General features: G+C 37.8%; 1 protein-coding gene across 4 annotated transcripts in view; it reads left to right on the top strand.

Annotated features, from left to right (window-relative positions):
• Window positions 1-3,642: 3,642 nt before the first annotated feature.
• Window positions 3,643-16,515, top strand: part of PRKCI (protein kinase C iota) — a 59,776-nt gene continuing 46,903 nt past the window's right edge. Inside the window, exon 1 of one of the 4 annotated variants that reach the window (XM_019643978.1) lies at window positions 3,643-4,002. In XM_019643978.1, coding sequence (XP_019499523.1) covers window positions 3,902-4,002 — 101 coding nt within the window. In that variant the 5' untranslated portion in view covers window positions 3,643-3,901. Of the gene's footprint in view, window positions 4,003-8,024; window positions 8,071-8,329; window positions 8,515-14,289; window positions 14,313-16,515 lie in introns of those variants that run through there. The other 3 variants (XM_019643980.1, XM_019643979.1, XM_019643982.1) reach the window with 3 other exon arrangements.

Raw genomic sequence — 16,515 nt, forward strand, 5'->3', positions numbered from 1 at the left:
AGAAAGAAAGAAAGAAAGAGAAAAAGATCCTGATGCCCAGGACACCACCCTTAGGTTCTGTTTCAATTGGTCTGGGATGCCTTCACATTACCACCAAAACAGCTTAAAAAAAGAACCCGGGTGATTCTCACATGTAGCCAGAGCTAAAAGCCACTGGTGTCAGAACCATTTTCTGTATTTATAGGTGAAATAAAATTCTAAAAGTTCATAAAATTAACACACTTTTAAGTAATTATTTTTCAAACATTTCAGGATTCCAGGCATATAGAATGCTCATTTAGAATAATAGAATGAAAATTTAAAGAAAAAAATAAAATTAAGAAAACAATTCCACTTATAATAGCATCAAAAAGAATGAAATACTTAGGAATAAATTTAACAAAAGAAACACAAAACATACTATGCAAACCATAAACCATTGTTGAGAGAAATTAAAGATCTAAATAAATGGAAAAGATATGTGTTCATGGCTTGGAAGGTTATATACCATTTGACATGACAATATTCCACACACTGCTCTACAGGTCCAACATAACCCCTATCAAAATCCCAGCTGGCTATTTTGGAGAAATTGACAAATTGATCGTAAAATTTATATAGAAATGTAAGGGACTCAGAATAGTCAAAATGATCTTAAAAAAGACAAAGTTGTAAAACTCAAATTTCTGTTTAAAAGTTACTACAAAACTACAGTAATGAAAACAGTGTGATTTTTGCATTAAGGATAGATATATACACCCATGGAATAGAATTGAAGAGTTCAGAAATAAACCCTTACATATTGGTCAATTGATTTTTGACAAGGTGAAAAACAATTATATGGGGAAAGAATAGGCTTTTCAACAAATGGTGCTGGGATAACTGGATATCCATATGCAAAGAAATGAATTTGGACCACTTATATTACACACAAAAATTAACTCAATACGGATCATAGACCTAAATATAAGAGTTTAAACTATAAAAGTCTTAGAAGAAAAATCATTATAAATCTTCATGACCTTCAGTTAGGCAATGCCTTTTTAGACACACACCGAAAGCATAAGCAACAACAAAATAGATACATCTGACTTCATCAAAATTAAAAACTTTTGTGCTGCAAACAATACCACCAAGAAAATGGAAAAACAATGCACAGAATAGAAAACATTTACTATCATCTAATAAGGGACTTGTTTCCAGAATATATAGAGAACTTTTACAACTCAATAAAAAGAGACAGGCCACCCAACTTAAAAATGGCCAAAGGATTTAAACAGATATTTATCCAAAGGAAATGTACAAATGGACAATAAAAAATGAAAAGATGCTCAACATCATTAATCACAGGGAAATGCAAATCAAAACCACAATGAGATACACTTTCACAACCACTAGGATGATTATAACGAAGAAGACAGTCCATAACAAGTGTTGATGAGGATTTAAAGAAATTGAAACCCTCATACAGGGCTAGTACAAATATAAAATGGTGCAGCCACTTTGGAAAACAGTTTGGCATTCACTTAAGATGTTAAACATAGAGTCACTGTATGACTCAGCAATTCTACTCTTACGTATATGCCGAAGGGAATTAAAAACATATTTCACACAACAACTTATACATGAACGCTCATAGCATCATTAATGTGGAATATTTAAACAATGAAATATTATTTAGCTACATTTTGGAATGCAGAACTGATATGTGATACAACATGGATGAATCTCGAAAACATTAAGCTAAGCTAAAAAAGCCAGACACAAAAGTCCACACATTGTATGATTCCATTTATATGAAATGGCCAGAATAGAAAAGTCCATAGAGTGGTTATCAGAGGCTAAGGAGAATGGGGAGTTACTGCTAATGCATGTATAATTTCCTTTTGGGGGGATGAAAATGTTCTAATATATGATAGTGGAGATGATTGCATAACTTTGTGAATACACTAAAAACTATTGAATTATACACTTTAAATGAATTAGTTATATGGTATATAAATTATATCTCAATAATGCTGTTAAAAAATTATGGTCATGCTTTGCCTGATAATCACAACTAAAAGCTTTCATCATTCAGAAAAAGAAAACTTATTTATATGGTGCGATTGAAGCAAACTATCAATATTTATAGATTCTTGTTGATGACAGTAAACAATAAGCCTTTTCTAAGAAAATGGTTACCTTCAAAGGATGCTATGAGGCCAATGATAAAGGATTTTTCAAACTGCTAAGGAATAAGGATACAAAATAAAAAGGTTTCATGACTTACCTTTCTAAAGTCTCACTTCCCCTATAGCATACGTTTCCTTTTCAGGAGCATAGAATGTTTCAAATTTGTGACAATCATACTAACTTTTCCATTAATCCAATTAAAATTTCACAATCTCACTTTAGAAATAATTTATATTCCATAGCTAACTGATTCATATTTAACATGCTGATGAAGGTCCCCAATTGCCAAAAACCCTTATACCAAGGGAGAATTTCAATGGGATTATTATTAAGAGCATATAATCCAAGTTTGTAGCAGTTGAAGAACATCATACCAGGTTAAGTGTCACAAATAATTCTGATGAGTCAGTCCAATAAACCTATTTTATCATAGTAAACAAAGTTATTTCTTTGATTGTTCCAACCCTTTTAGCATGGGTTGGTACTAGGATTGATACAGGGGCTGGATTCATGCTACCTCTAATTGCAGTATGTGACAGAGCCAAGAGCAGTGGAACGTCAGGGACTATGCTACAAGGATAGGTTCTTCACAATCCTTGGTTAGCGGGTGTTAACAGAAAAAATGCGGATGGCTGGCTGGCTGGCTGGCTGGCTGGCTGGCTGGCTGGCTGGCTGGCTGGCTGGCTGGCTGGCAGGCATAAATATTCATTGTGCACTTGTTTCATGCAATGTCAACATACAATGGAGTAGATATGGGGGCCACGAAGGAAGAAAAGTCAGTCTTCCATCGCATCTTCTAGTTGAGTTTCCACCTTTATTACATTCATTATTGTATTTGTTACATTATTTTAATGGTTTCCATAAAAGAGGCTATGCTAAGCAGGTAACCACATTTTTATTCCCCAAAAAGTCACTGTATGTTTGAGGTGATTTATGCAACTGGAAGGGAGAATTCATCAGAGAACAAGGTCTAGATCGTGAAGAAGCCCAGTCATGTCCAGTGACCTCAGATGCCCAAGCTGGACTCAGGATTTCCACGCCAACAGTTCCCGGGGCTCAAGCTGGAGACAGACGGTCAGCGAGAAGGCGGGGCGCTCTACACGTAAGGAACCTCAAGTCCCAGAATCCCCCCGGGACTCCAAATCCCAGAAACCCGCACAGCAAATCTACTCGAATCCCAAGTCGGCTGACCGCGGACGCGACCAAGTTAGGAAACTGGGGTGAGATGCCGCAGCACTTGTCCCCCTACCACTTTCCCTATAGGGAGGGGACTTTTAACAGAGCTATAGTTACCCGAACCGTCGCACTGTCTCAGTAACAGCTTCCACGAAAGCCTCCCTCCCGGCGTATTTGATGTGGTCATCAGCATCTCCCATTCTCTCTCCCCCTTTTTCCTTGCCCTCCGTAAGAATGGTTCAGCCGGGCATCGAGGCTCCTTGAGCTGGATAGGTGGTTGTGCCCGCCCGCCCCCGGAATGTGGGCCTTTGGAGCGAGCGAGGTGGGAGGGACGGAGGCAGGGAGGCGTGCTGGGCCCGGGCGGCTGTAGAGGCGGTGGCGGCTGCGGGCAGTGGGAGGAGCCGCGCGGTTCCGGCTGCCCGGGCGAGGCGACCCTTGGGTCCGCGCCGCGGGCGAGGAGAACAGGTAGGGAAGCGGGCTGCCGCGGCTCTGGGAGAGGCTCAAGCAGCGGAGCCCCCCGGCGTGCCCCAGGCACCCTCGGCCTCTGGCGTTGAGGCGGGGGAGTAAGGAGATGCCGACCCAGAGGGACAGCACTACCATGTCTCACCCGATCGCAGGCGGAGGCAGCGGGGACCATTCTCACCAGGTCCGAGTGAAAGCCTACTATCGCGGGTGAGTGTCCGGAGGAAGAGGTAGGAGGGGAGGGGGAAGGCCAGCTGGACTTGGCCTGGAGGAGGGGTGGGTGAGGGACTGGAGATGTTGTGGCGGGTTGGTCCGGGAGGGCGACTCTGAGGACCTGGGATGGGTGACCGAGTGGTTTGGGGAGGAGCGTGGGGCGCTGGATTGGGACACCCCCAAGGTGTGGTGCGGGGCGCCCGGGAATCGCTTGGCTGAGGGTCCGGAGTAGAGTCCGAGGGAGGAGCCTTTGCATAGAGTAGGTCCACCTGGTGGGTTCGAGAGACACGCCGACTAAGAACTTTACAAGGGTTTACGTCATTGGGTCTGGATGTATTTGCGGTTGTGAGAGTTGATTCCGAGTGATGCCTCAGTTAACTAAGTTTGCTATGGGCTTAAACGACAGGACTGCTTCAGTTTGTTGGCCCTTTTGATTTCCAGCAGGCCTATAAAGCCTCGGGTTTCCAAGTCAGGTTTATCTTCATCACCTATAAGAGTTCACGAAGTGTATCTGGACTGTGGTCAGGCTGCCATTAAATTAGACATAGGGGTTATTATTTAAGAGTGAAGTTGATTTGTTTTCAGGGATGTGCATTATGTACTTACGTTTCTCCAAGATTAGGTGTGTATGTGTAAATTAAAATTTCGTGAACGCTTCTTTGTCATTGTTGCTTCCCATAAGGTGATCATCCCATAGGGTGAGATATTGCATGGTGAGAAGAGGATGAACCTAGGCCAAGCTTGAAAATCTGTGATCTTTACTCATATCATTTATTACCTAAGTTATAACTCTTGTGGTTACTAGAAGTAATCCAGTCCTGAGAGCTTGTGTTAAATCGTATTCCATAATCAGTGACCTGAATGCTTCCCTTCCCTTGAATTCAGTTGTGGTTTGAAATTTCTTTGAGACAATTATATTTAGGAGCATTAGAAAGGTGAAGTGCTATTGAGAGCAAAAAGGTTTGAAACTAAGGGTTAACAGAAAACCCAACAGTTTTGGCCTGTCTTACTGCTTGTCCAAGCAGAAGTAAATTGCTTTAAAAAATTCAAGCGCTAAGAGGTTGAAACTGCAATGCATACTTTTACATTCCTGAGAGTATCACTGAAGATAGCAAACTTTCAAAATGCCTGTCGTTTTTATTTCAAAGAAAATATAAGCCCCTAAATGTCTTATTGATTTGATGGAAGAACATACTGGTTTGTTTGCTACCATGAAGCCTCTGACCTCTGTATTAGCTTGACTGCATTCAGGAGTAGTTTACAGGAGTTATTTTGGACAGTGTCAGTGTTTTTGCTTAAATTGATCAAGGAGGACTTGATTTTAAAACAATACCCAGAAGTGTGTGTAGGTTTTTTTTTAAAGTTTGTAGTTGTCACAGAGCTCTTTTGACTTAAGGGTGTAAGCTTTGAACTTTGCACTGTAAGAAAAAAGCTTTGCTCCCTTTACCTTACCTTTAATTTGAGAGATGAGCTATTTCACTTTAGAATATGTTCCATTTTATAAAGTTGACAGTCCATGAGTTGTTAGGTATGGAGAATGAAATACAGTACATATTCTTTTTTTTTTTTAAGGTGCCTGATTATTGACAGTTTAAAAACTAGATTTAAAATGAATATACACACATGGCAGGAATGTGCAAATTGTAGAGAGGTATAAAATAAAAAGTGTTCCCTATCCTATCCTCCCAAACTCCAGAGGTAACTACTGTTGACAGTTTATTTCTGGTTCTCTTGGAGGTTGACTTTATGACTTTAAAAGTTATACTTCTGTTTAGTGATATATCGACTTTAGATAGTATCAATTGATACTCTGAAAGATGAGAAATTGGGTGCTGACAACCTTTTGCTTTTTCTCCTCCTGGTGCTTCTCAATTTTTGATTAACTGTTAAACTATTATTTTTAGTTCTCCAGTTTACCTTTATGACTTTAATACAAATTCTTGACTTATTAAATTTAGATAGTTTCCAATGATTCCAACCATGAAAGACGAAGAAACTAGTGCCTCTTCCTTTCCCCCCCATTTTTATTAGTTTGACAAATGTAAATAGGCCTAATTAGTAAATTAAAATCATTGTAAGCTTCTCCTTTGGAAAGAAATCAAAGTCTGCTATATTTCAGGAACTGTATTATCATATTTTCTTGGCTTATTACTCCCAATTATTTAAAAAAAGAATAAGGAGCTAATAACCCTTTTAGTGCTTGAATAAAATTTCTCCAAGACATTAAAGTTAACATTTTCTTTGTTTTTTTAAAACCTATGAATTTTTGCTAAGGAATGAAAGAACCCCTTGCTCTTTAGTGCTTTTAATTCAATGAAAGCTTTTTAATAGTGCGTTCATTTCTCATTTAAAGACAACATCAGCACTCTAAATTGTACCAATTTCTGCCCTCTGAAATTAGATCTGTTAAGATTATATGTTTATTAACAATAGTCTAAACTGATGGTTATGATATTACACAGTCAGCTGCTCATTACTACAGATGAAACTAAAATGAGTCACCAGTGAGGACAGGTAATAAACAGGTTGGCTAACTGGAACACCTACCTGATTTTAAAATAGAAAATCCTTCCTTTATATCAAGTAATGTAAGCACAATCTGCATTGGAAAAAGTTTCTTTTCCTTAGCTCTTCTGAATGGCCATTATCAGAGAGCTTTCTCCTTATACGCTTCTAACAGTATTTCTTTCCAGTGAATGTTGAACCTCGGAATAGCAGCATTTTTTAGTGAATAAATTGCCCTCTCCTTTCAAAGATGTGTATTTGAATGTGTAACATTCAAAGATGTGTAACAAAGATATTTCTGTTAAATTTGTTTTTATTGCAAATGTGATGTCTCTCTAGATATAGCAGACATTTAATTGGATTTTTTTTCGAGTTGTTTAGTAGGAGGTTAATAGCACTGAGGACCTGATTTTATTGATGACTGTCTAAGAATGCTTGTGTCACAGCCTGCACCCCTTTCCTCGCCACGGTAGCTTGTCAGTGAGAGGCCTTCCTTCTTCAATCATTACCTAGTGGTGTTAGCGTTGAGGAAGAGAAACAGGTTTTGTTGGTTAGTGATAGATTGCCATTTGTATGTGATTATCCTTATATAAAGTTGCTTGATATTATGGGATAGAATTTAACAGGGAAATGTCTCAGCCACTCATTTCTTTACATGATAAGTATGGGAAATTTTGCAAAACACTTGTAAAAAATGCTCTTTAAACCACTGCTGTTGAGAAATTACAACAATCCAGAGGATTCTTTGCACACATACAAATAAAAACATTGTTAACTCCTGCACATTTGGAATGTATAGCAGGTTCGGTGAAGAAATAGGCAGGGTTTTTTTTTTTTTCCCACTGTTAACAAGTCTTGGCAAGACTTGTTTCTAAGAGCATTGCAAAATAATTTTAGCGATATACTCTAGTAATGGATCTAAGGAAATAAAAATAGCATATTGAGTTGAGGACTGGGGGGGAATGTTAGTTATTGGTCCTGCCTCTGGCATAGCACCTAACCATAGCTTTAGTGGAGAGAAAGGCCTTCGTGTCCGGGTGCTCAAAATCAAAACCAAAACAGCGTTCTCAGAAATTTGAATTAGATAACAGCGCTCTCAGAAATTTGAATTAGATAATATGGAGATAAATTGCTTCCTAACCGTGAGGACTGAGGCTGAGGAGTTGAGGGAGAGGCTGGTGAGGCCAGTGGACAAATAGAAGGTCTGAGGAAGCAGGGGAGAAAGAAGTAGCTCTGCAGAAAGATTCCCCCTGGAGGTCCATGATGGCTTTCTAATACAACTCCCAGCTCGCTTTTTAAGATAACTTGAGTGTCTCTTTTTTTATGATTGAAATGAGCCTAATTAAAACATGAATTTTCAAAATTCAGTCTTGCCTAGGGTTTCACATATTACTTAAGTGTGTTTAAACTCAGTTTGATAAACATTGTTGAACATCTACTACAAGCCAGGCACCTGGTGCTGGGGTGGGTACAGAGGGTGTGGAGGTGGATTAATACAAGGCTCTGCCCTTGAGGAATTAAGAGACCTGTAGGAGGAAAGACATGGAAGAGTTAATAAAGGTAGGGGTATGTGTGGAGGTGTCACTACAGGGGTGGATACTGGGGAGCAGTCTGGGGGAGGGAAGCCTTCCTAGTGGATGAAATGTTTGAGGCTTTTAAAGGATAAGTAGGTTTGCTGATGGGGGTGATGTTGGGTGGGGCATAATTCCAGGCATTGCCCAACTGCATGTTCTGTTTGGGGAATTAAAATCAGTTTAGTTGTTTAGACCCATATGCATTCCTTATTAGGACACAAAGTATGAATTGGGCACTAAGGAGAAGTGAAGCAATAAGAAGGCTCACAGGCGCTAGTTCGTGAAGACCTTGCTTCAGACTTTTTCTTTGGTGAAGGTTTTAAGAGAGAGAGAGACAGGTTTTCATTTCAGAAAGATCGCTTTTGGAACCAGTGTAGGAGTTGAACTGGTGATGGATGTGACCAATTCGGAGGCTTTGGAAGTAGTCCAGGTGAGAGATTATGGGGCGGAGAGAAGAGAGGCTATGGCTTCAGTGGCGATGAATTATAGACTGATTGCCTATGGGGAAGGGGGGTGGTGTCTGACAACTCATAGGTTTCTTATTTGAAAGAGACTAGGGGATATATAATAGAAGGAAGACGTGTGGGAGAAGGTAATTGATTACCTGGAACAAATAACTGAATTTTGAGCTCAAGGTGTTTTGGGGGCATCCAGGTGGAAGTGTCCAGAATTAACTAACAGTCATTGTGTGCTGGCTCTATGTCCCAAGCACTATACATGACAGCAAACCTATGTAGGAACGTGGGTGAGAAGGATGATAGAAACGAAAATGCCACCAGTGGACTAATACAGATCACAGGGCAAGGCACTAACGCTAAAAATTTTAAATATAGACATACATAAAGCAGAAAGTTCTCCCTCCCTATAGCCTCTCACCCACACCTCTTAGAGGTAGCCACTTTTAATAGTTTGGGATATTCCACATCATATCAGTGTAAGTATAGATATGTATATATACATACACACAGACACACCATTTTATTTTTCCAATAAATGAGTTCATATTTTTACACATGTTTCTGCAACTTGAATTTTTTCATTCTTGGTCATCTTTCCATGTCAGGATAGACAGATAAATAGATAGATACATACATATAGATAGAGCGATCTACCTTTTTCTTTTTTTTTTTTTTAAAGATTTTTATTGGGGAATTGGGGGATGGGAACAGCGCTGGGGAATTGGGGGAAGGGAAACACAAGTTGCTGTCCTTTTGTTCTTCAGTCTAGTTGTGGAGGACGTTGCTTCACTGGCCCAAGTTGGCACCATCATTGCGCTCTTCCCTGGCGAGGCAGATCAGTCGTCGGCTTCTGAACGGCCGATCACGGTGGCTGCTGGCCGCTCACGCTGGCTGCTGGCTGCACACGGTAGCCCATGGCAACCCACTGCCACAGGGTCTGCAGCCTACCATCGCCGGCGACTCACAGCAGCCCAGCTCCAGGCTGAGCTGTTGTTCAGCACCTTAGCTGTAGAGGGCAGCGTCATCGGCCCTCACATATGGGATCCGAACTGGGGCCCTCCGGCGTCCCAAGCCAGCTCTTAACCAATGCAGCACTCGGCCGCCCTGTGCAGCCTTTTAAATGATCATATTTTCAATAAACCTGGCATTTGGGGGTTTAGTTATTTGTGGGGTATTGATACAACTTAATTTTTTTCAAAATGTATTCTAAGGATACCAATATTGAATAGGTTGAAAAGAATTTTGTTATATACTGAATTTCTCAGATGTGCTTAAGTACTTTCTTTTTTTTCCCATTGCTTTCTGGAGAGAAATCTATTTTTACATATAACATCATTTGTTTAATTATGTAACATTATGGTTAAATTTGATGTATGTTATGGGAAGGCCCATTTCATTAACTTTCTATTTCCACTTTTTCTTGGCTATTGTTGTATGTATATTTTCTCTTGTAGGTGAATTTTTTAAGGTTTTTGTAGGCTCAAAAAAGAAATCTTATTTGCATTTTGATTTGAAATTACATTGAATTGATAGATTAATTTGAGAACTGATAGTTTTATAATAATGAGCCTTGCCTTACAAGTATATGGTATAATACCTACTTATTAATTTTTTTCATTTTTTTCAGTAAGGTTCCTGTCCCATAGGTCTTACACATTTCCTGTTAAGTTTATTCTAAGATATTTTATAAATCTGTTGCTTTTATAAATGGGATCTTTTATTCTCATAGGCTTATTATATACCATCTATTTTTGTATGTTTCAGTTGAACTGGCCACCTTTCTAGTTCTAATAACTTCTTAGTAATTGTCTTAGAATTTTTAAGTACATAATGACATCTTCAAATAACAGTTTTGCCTCTTCTATATAGTTCATTTATTTTTCTTAATCATTTGACTAAGTTTTGCAGTGTTGAATTTTAGCTGTAATCGATTTTTTAATGAAATATGATCAACAGTTAGAAACATTTCATAAATTATTTTCAAAGGTACTCCGTCTTCTTTCTCCTTTTGAAGTATGTTAAAGAGCATAGAAACTAACTTTATAATGTACCCACATGTTGCAAGAATTGTGATAAGTGTTTGGCACTTATTTTTATTTAATCTTCACAATAGTATTCAGAGGTAGATATCATTATCTCCATTTTATGGATGATAACATTGGGGCTTAGTAAGCCACAATACAAAGCTGAATCTTATCCTACAGGGAAATTTTTCTTTTCCTTCTTACTGTTGGGTTGTCGGAAAAGTCATGATGTATTTTTTCTGTTCTTCGTTGCAAAAATGCATCATGACTTTTCCAACAACCTAATATATTAATGGGGCTTTTTAAGATTATTTTTTGTTTTATTGTCAGATTTATATTTGTTATTCTTTTTGAGTCAATTTTCTATCTCCTTGATTATTAAAAAATGGAAGTTACTTTATGACTTTTTATAATATTTAATTTGAGGGGTGATACTTTGAGAATGTATGAATATTCTATTCCTCCAAAACCTTTCACCCAGTGAATTTTTTTTGTTGTTTTTTTAAAGGTTTTTTTGGGGTATTGGGGGAGGGGAACAGACAAGTTGCTGTCCTTTTGTTCTTCAGTCTAGTTGTAGAGGACGTCGCTTCACTGGCCCATGTTGGTATTATCATTGCGCTCTTCCCGGGTGGGGCAGATTGCTCGCTGGCCATTGGACGGCCACTCACAGCGGCTCACGGCAGCTCACGCTGGCTGCCAGCCACTCATGGTAGCTTACGGCAGCCCAATGCAGCAGGTGCTGCAGCCTACACTGTCGCTGGCAACTCATGGCAGCTCTCAGCTCCAGGTCGAGCTGTTGTTCACCATCTTAGTTGTAGAGGGCAGTGTCACTGGCCCTCATGTGGGATCCGAACCGGGACCCTGCTGCTCAGAGCTGGTGTCCCAAGCCAACTCTTAACCAACGCGCCACCTGGCCGGCCCTTCACCCAGTGGTTTTACCATCCATGGATAATCCTTCCTAAATCTGTTGTACTATATTGGTGATAACAAATAAAAAATTATTTTCTGATTACACATTTAATTTAGAAGAAAAGGTTATGTTAAGATAACAGAAGGACTGAATGTAGTTCCTTTTCAGGTTTATTTCTAAAAGCAATTAGTCCTAAGGAAAAACTTTAGATTCTGTATTCTAGAACATTGTCACACAATGAATGCTTAAAGCAGTTTGTCTTCTGAAGCCCAATAACAAAACTAAAAATGCTGTTTTCCCCTTTTTAAAAATAAAATCCAGTTAAAACTATATCTAAATTTGTCATTTTGGGAATCTTTGTGTTGAAGCTGACTATAGTCTGTTGAAGACAGTGGTAAGGTAATTTATGCTAACAGTGAAGTTAAAACCAGAAAAGAAATCTTTCATGCATTATTTGTTTTGTACCTTTAAAATGTAATATCTTTATTTTGCAGCTCATTTTTAGCTCTGGTACTATAATTAGGATTGGGGGATTGTGGAGTGTGTCAACATGGTGCTTTCCCAATTACTTTGAGAAGTGTTTATATAAAACTCCCTTAAATGTTTTAGTTCCTGGAACTTAAGGAGTGGCAGTTGATAAAGCATGACTCCTTCATTGAGTCTCTTTTAAGAAGTATGTACTTACGTTGTTTATGGATTACATAGATGTTTAAAAAATATTTATATGTTCTGATAAATATTTTTTAGCTCTGGGAAAATAAGATTTCTGAAAAATCCCTATTGTTTATAGACATGCTTACATATGCGTTAATTTTAACTCCATGCAGACCTTAATAAAGAAGTCATAGTTTGAGGATGTCTGATCATACTAATCTTTTTCCCCTTGCATTAAAAAATGATAATGTCACATTTGTTCTTTGTCAGAGCAAGTCTGTGGGAGCCTTTTTTTCTCTTCTGATTTAATTCTGAGATACATTTCTCCCAACCCTTACCCCCTCCTACCAGTAACCTCTAGGGTATTTTGAAAGAAAAATTGATTTAAGATAAGCAGATTCTCTTAATGCCATTAGAAGAAAGAACTGTTTTCTGTTTTTATTTCTTTTTAATAAAAATTTTAAATACTTAAAACAATTTTATTTATGGAAGTCATTCAGAATTTCTTTTATATTTTATTAGAGAGTAAATTTTACAACCATAACCTTTACATGGTAGAAAAATTAATAATAATCTATACCATTCAGAAGGGTCCAAGTACAGAGTACATCTTTCCATCTCTAGTCTTACCCCAACCCTCAGTTCTACCACAGAGTTAACTACTTTAAAATTTTGTTTTGTTTTGATCAATATGAAAGATGAGAGATTTAGCACTTCTTCATTGCCTCCTCTCCTGACTATTTTTACTTCTCTGTGGTTAAACATATAATTTCAATAAAACACCTTCTCCTGCTTTTCTTTTTTCTTTATAATTGTGATAAAAACAAAACTATTAAATTTACTTACTGTCCTAACCATTTTAAAGTGTACACTTCAGTAGTGTTAACTGCATTCATATTGTTCATATTGTTGTGCAACGAAACTCCGAAACTTTGCATTTTGCAAAACTGAAACTCTATACCTATTGAACAACTCCCCGTTCCCCCTCCCCCAAACACCTGGCAACTACTATTCTACTTTCTGTTTCTAAGAATTTGACTACTCTAGATACCTTATGTAAGTGGAATCACATTGTGTTTGTCTTTTTTGACTGGCCTTTTTCACTTAGCATGTCTTCAAGCTTCATTCCATGGTGGAGCATGTGTCAGAATTTCCTTACTTTTTAAAGCTGAATAATCCTTTGTATTCATATATCACATTTTGTTTATCCATTCATCTTTGCTGGACACTTGGATCGCTTCCACCTTTTGGTTATTGTGAATAATGCTGCCATGAACATGGATGTCCAAATATCCATTGGAGTCTTTGCTTTCAGTTCTTTTGGATATATACCCAGAAGTGGACTTGCTGGATCATATGGAAATTCTATTTTTACATCCCCACCAACAGTGCACAAGGCTCCTCTTTCTCCACATCCTTGTCAACACTTGTATTCTGTTTTTTGTTTTTGTTTTTGTTTGATAGTAGCCATCCTAATGGGTATTAGGTGATATTTTATTATGGTCTTGGTTTGCATTTTCCTAATGATTAGGGATGTTGAACATCTTTTCATAAGCTTGTTGGCCATTTGTATATCATCTTTGGAGAAATGTCTAAGTCCTTTGCCATTTTTTTTTCGGGTTTTTTTGTTTTTGTTCCGTGTTTTTATTTTTAAATTATTAATTTTAGATAGAGTATTGACTCTTCACTAGGAAAAGAAACATTTTTGAATTTACACTTTTATTTTCTCCACATCTTGATTTTTTTCTTAGTAATTTTTACATTGTAAAGGTTTATAACATTATTTATTCTTTAACTCATAACTTTAAAGTGATTTTAAAAAGCTTTTATATCGCATGCTTATGTAAGTGTTAATGTACTTGAGGATCCAAGTAGTGTGATTAGATATTTAGAGAAGGAAAAGTAATCTTGTGTCAATAAAACTTCTCTTTTTAAAAGGTTCCTCTTAAATTTTTTTGTTTGGGGCTGGTATGTTTTCTGGGTCAATTTTAACCCATCTGTTTTCAATCGTCTAAGACTTTCTTACTTTTCAATCATCTAAGACCATACTTTCTGGTCTGCTGCTGGTACCTTTTTTGTTTTCTAAGACTTTGATAATTTGTCATTTCAGTGGGCCCCTAGGATGAAAAGATGTAGACGTGCATTCCTTAAACCAGAAGCATCTGTGTGTTGCTTTTAGAAGGTTGGATTATTTTTATCTCTGTAATGAGGTTTCACTTCTGTTTAAAGTGTTATATGAATATATAATGTTTTAAAAATTTATTGAACACATATTGAGTGTGTTACATGCTAGAGCTAGACACTATTCTAAGTGTTAATTCACCTAATCCATTAAATTCTTGTAATACCACATGAGATATTATTATTCCTATTTTATAGATGAGGAAATTGAGCCACACAGAAGTTAAGTAACTCACCTAAGGTTATATAGCTGATGAGTGATGGAGCCTGTATTCAAACCGAAGCATCTCAGCTTTAACTCTCATGGTCTTAACCATTATACTGTGGCTGCCTCTTATATGCCATTCCTCCTTTCTGAAATGCTTGTTATTTTTTACATTTCCCATGCTGTCTTTAGAGTCCAACATGTGACACCTCCATTCACCTAATTTACTAACAGAATGTCCACTCTGGGCCAGGTACTGCTTCAGGTATTGGTGATACAGCAATGAGCAAAACAGAGTGCCTCTTCTCATGGATTTTACACTTAGTCCAGTGAGACAGACTTAAAATATGTATAATTTATACATCCTGGCGATGTATTTTCTCAGGACAATTAAAAAAATTAATTAGCTTCATGTACTAAAGTAGACTAATTTAATCTCCAAAACAAGGATTACATTTATCATCAGCCAGTCTCTTAAAAGGGAGATTGACTGTTTGTATCCATTGTTTTTTGTCAAAAAATACCATCTGATAATAGCCATGCATTGGGTTGGTGCTGCTGTGGAAAGGAGCATCTCACATTAGCATGCAGCAGGCTTATTCAGGAGTGCTCTTGGGATGGACAGCTATGGAAGGGAAGGGAAGGAGGCAGGCTTAGGCAGGAAAACATCAAGATGCCCTGAAGTCTCAACAGAAACCTCAGTGGACCCTCCAGGGAGTTCTGAAGATGAGTTGACACTTCAGAGCTTTCCAGACTCACATCTAGGACCTTTATACCCCCACATTGAATCAGTCATTGGCTGTGAGCAGCTCTAGGAAGGGGGTGTGACCATACTCGGGGAGTCAAATCTCTGAAGGAGACTGACAGCTGGGGATTGTCTACTGGTAATGCTCCCAGCAGTTGGTATAATAAATGTTTCACTGCTAATGGGGGATTCTGGGGGGTGGGGGTCAGATTACAGCACCCACCACTGGAGTCATGAGGAGATTTGGATTTGAAGTCATACTGTATTTTCTAATTGTGAGACTGTGGCAAATATTCCAGAATGAAAGTGTTTTGCTTTTTAAATCTGTAAAATAGGATTAGTATGTCTAGTTTGGTGGTTATTTTGAAGACTCTATAAGATAAAGTTTGTTTAAACACCTGGAACATACTAAGTATTCTATAAATGTTTACAGGCAAAGGAAACATAAACAGTGATTTTCCTTGTCAAAAGTGCATTTTCTGAAAGATTGGTTTTTCCTAGAAAGTATTTTTTCTACATTTAGTTAAATGTTTGAGTCCCAATTATGTTAATAGTTATATGAATATATTAAAAAGTTCAAGAATTTTTGTCTTCCAGTTGTTTACAATTTAGTTGAGGATGTCTTATCAGTATATGATTAGTTAAATAACAAAAGATGGAACATTACATACACATGTTGGACAGGTTTAGAAATATAGACCATTGGACTTGTGATTGAAAAATTTTTAATGGAAGTTGATGTTGAAGTACCTGTTAAAGATTGACCACCACCTTCCTCCATAAACTGAGCCTTAAACTGAGGAAACATCAGAATTAAAGCTTGGATCATAAGGTCTTATGTGTGGGGGTAAATGAGATGTCTGTAGTAGAGTATTTGTGTTGGGAATAATGGGATGAAGTTGAGAATAGCTATTACAGTCAGATTATCAAGAGTCTTAAATACCACATAGAGAGCTGGAATCACAGATTTAGGAGACCCCTACCTAGTGATAATAGTTAAAACATTGAATGTGAATTAGATTTCAGAGAGAAAGAGTGAGAGACAGAGAATGAATATGAGAGCCAGTGTAAAGAATGTCCTGTGATTGAAGACAAAGGGAGACTTAAGTGTTCAGAATAGTAGAAAGAGAGCCAGGGAAACATACTCTTACGAAAGCCAGGCAAGAGGGTTCTAAGAGGCAGGGGCAGAAAGGGATGAGATGCCTAGGAAGAGAAGGATTATCAAGAAAAGGTCATTCAATTTTTATGCTTGGC

Source organism: Hipposideros armiger, unplaced genomic scaffold, assembly GCF_001890085.2.
Source record: "Hipposideros armiger isolate ML-2016 unplaced genomic scaffold, ASM189008v1 scaffold_83, whole genome shotgun sequence".
Taxonomy (NCBI): domain Eukaryota; kingdom Metazoa; phylum Chordata; class Mammalia; order Chiroptera; family Hipposideridae; genus Hipposideros; species Hipposideros armiger.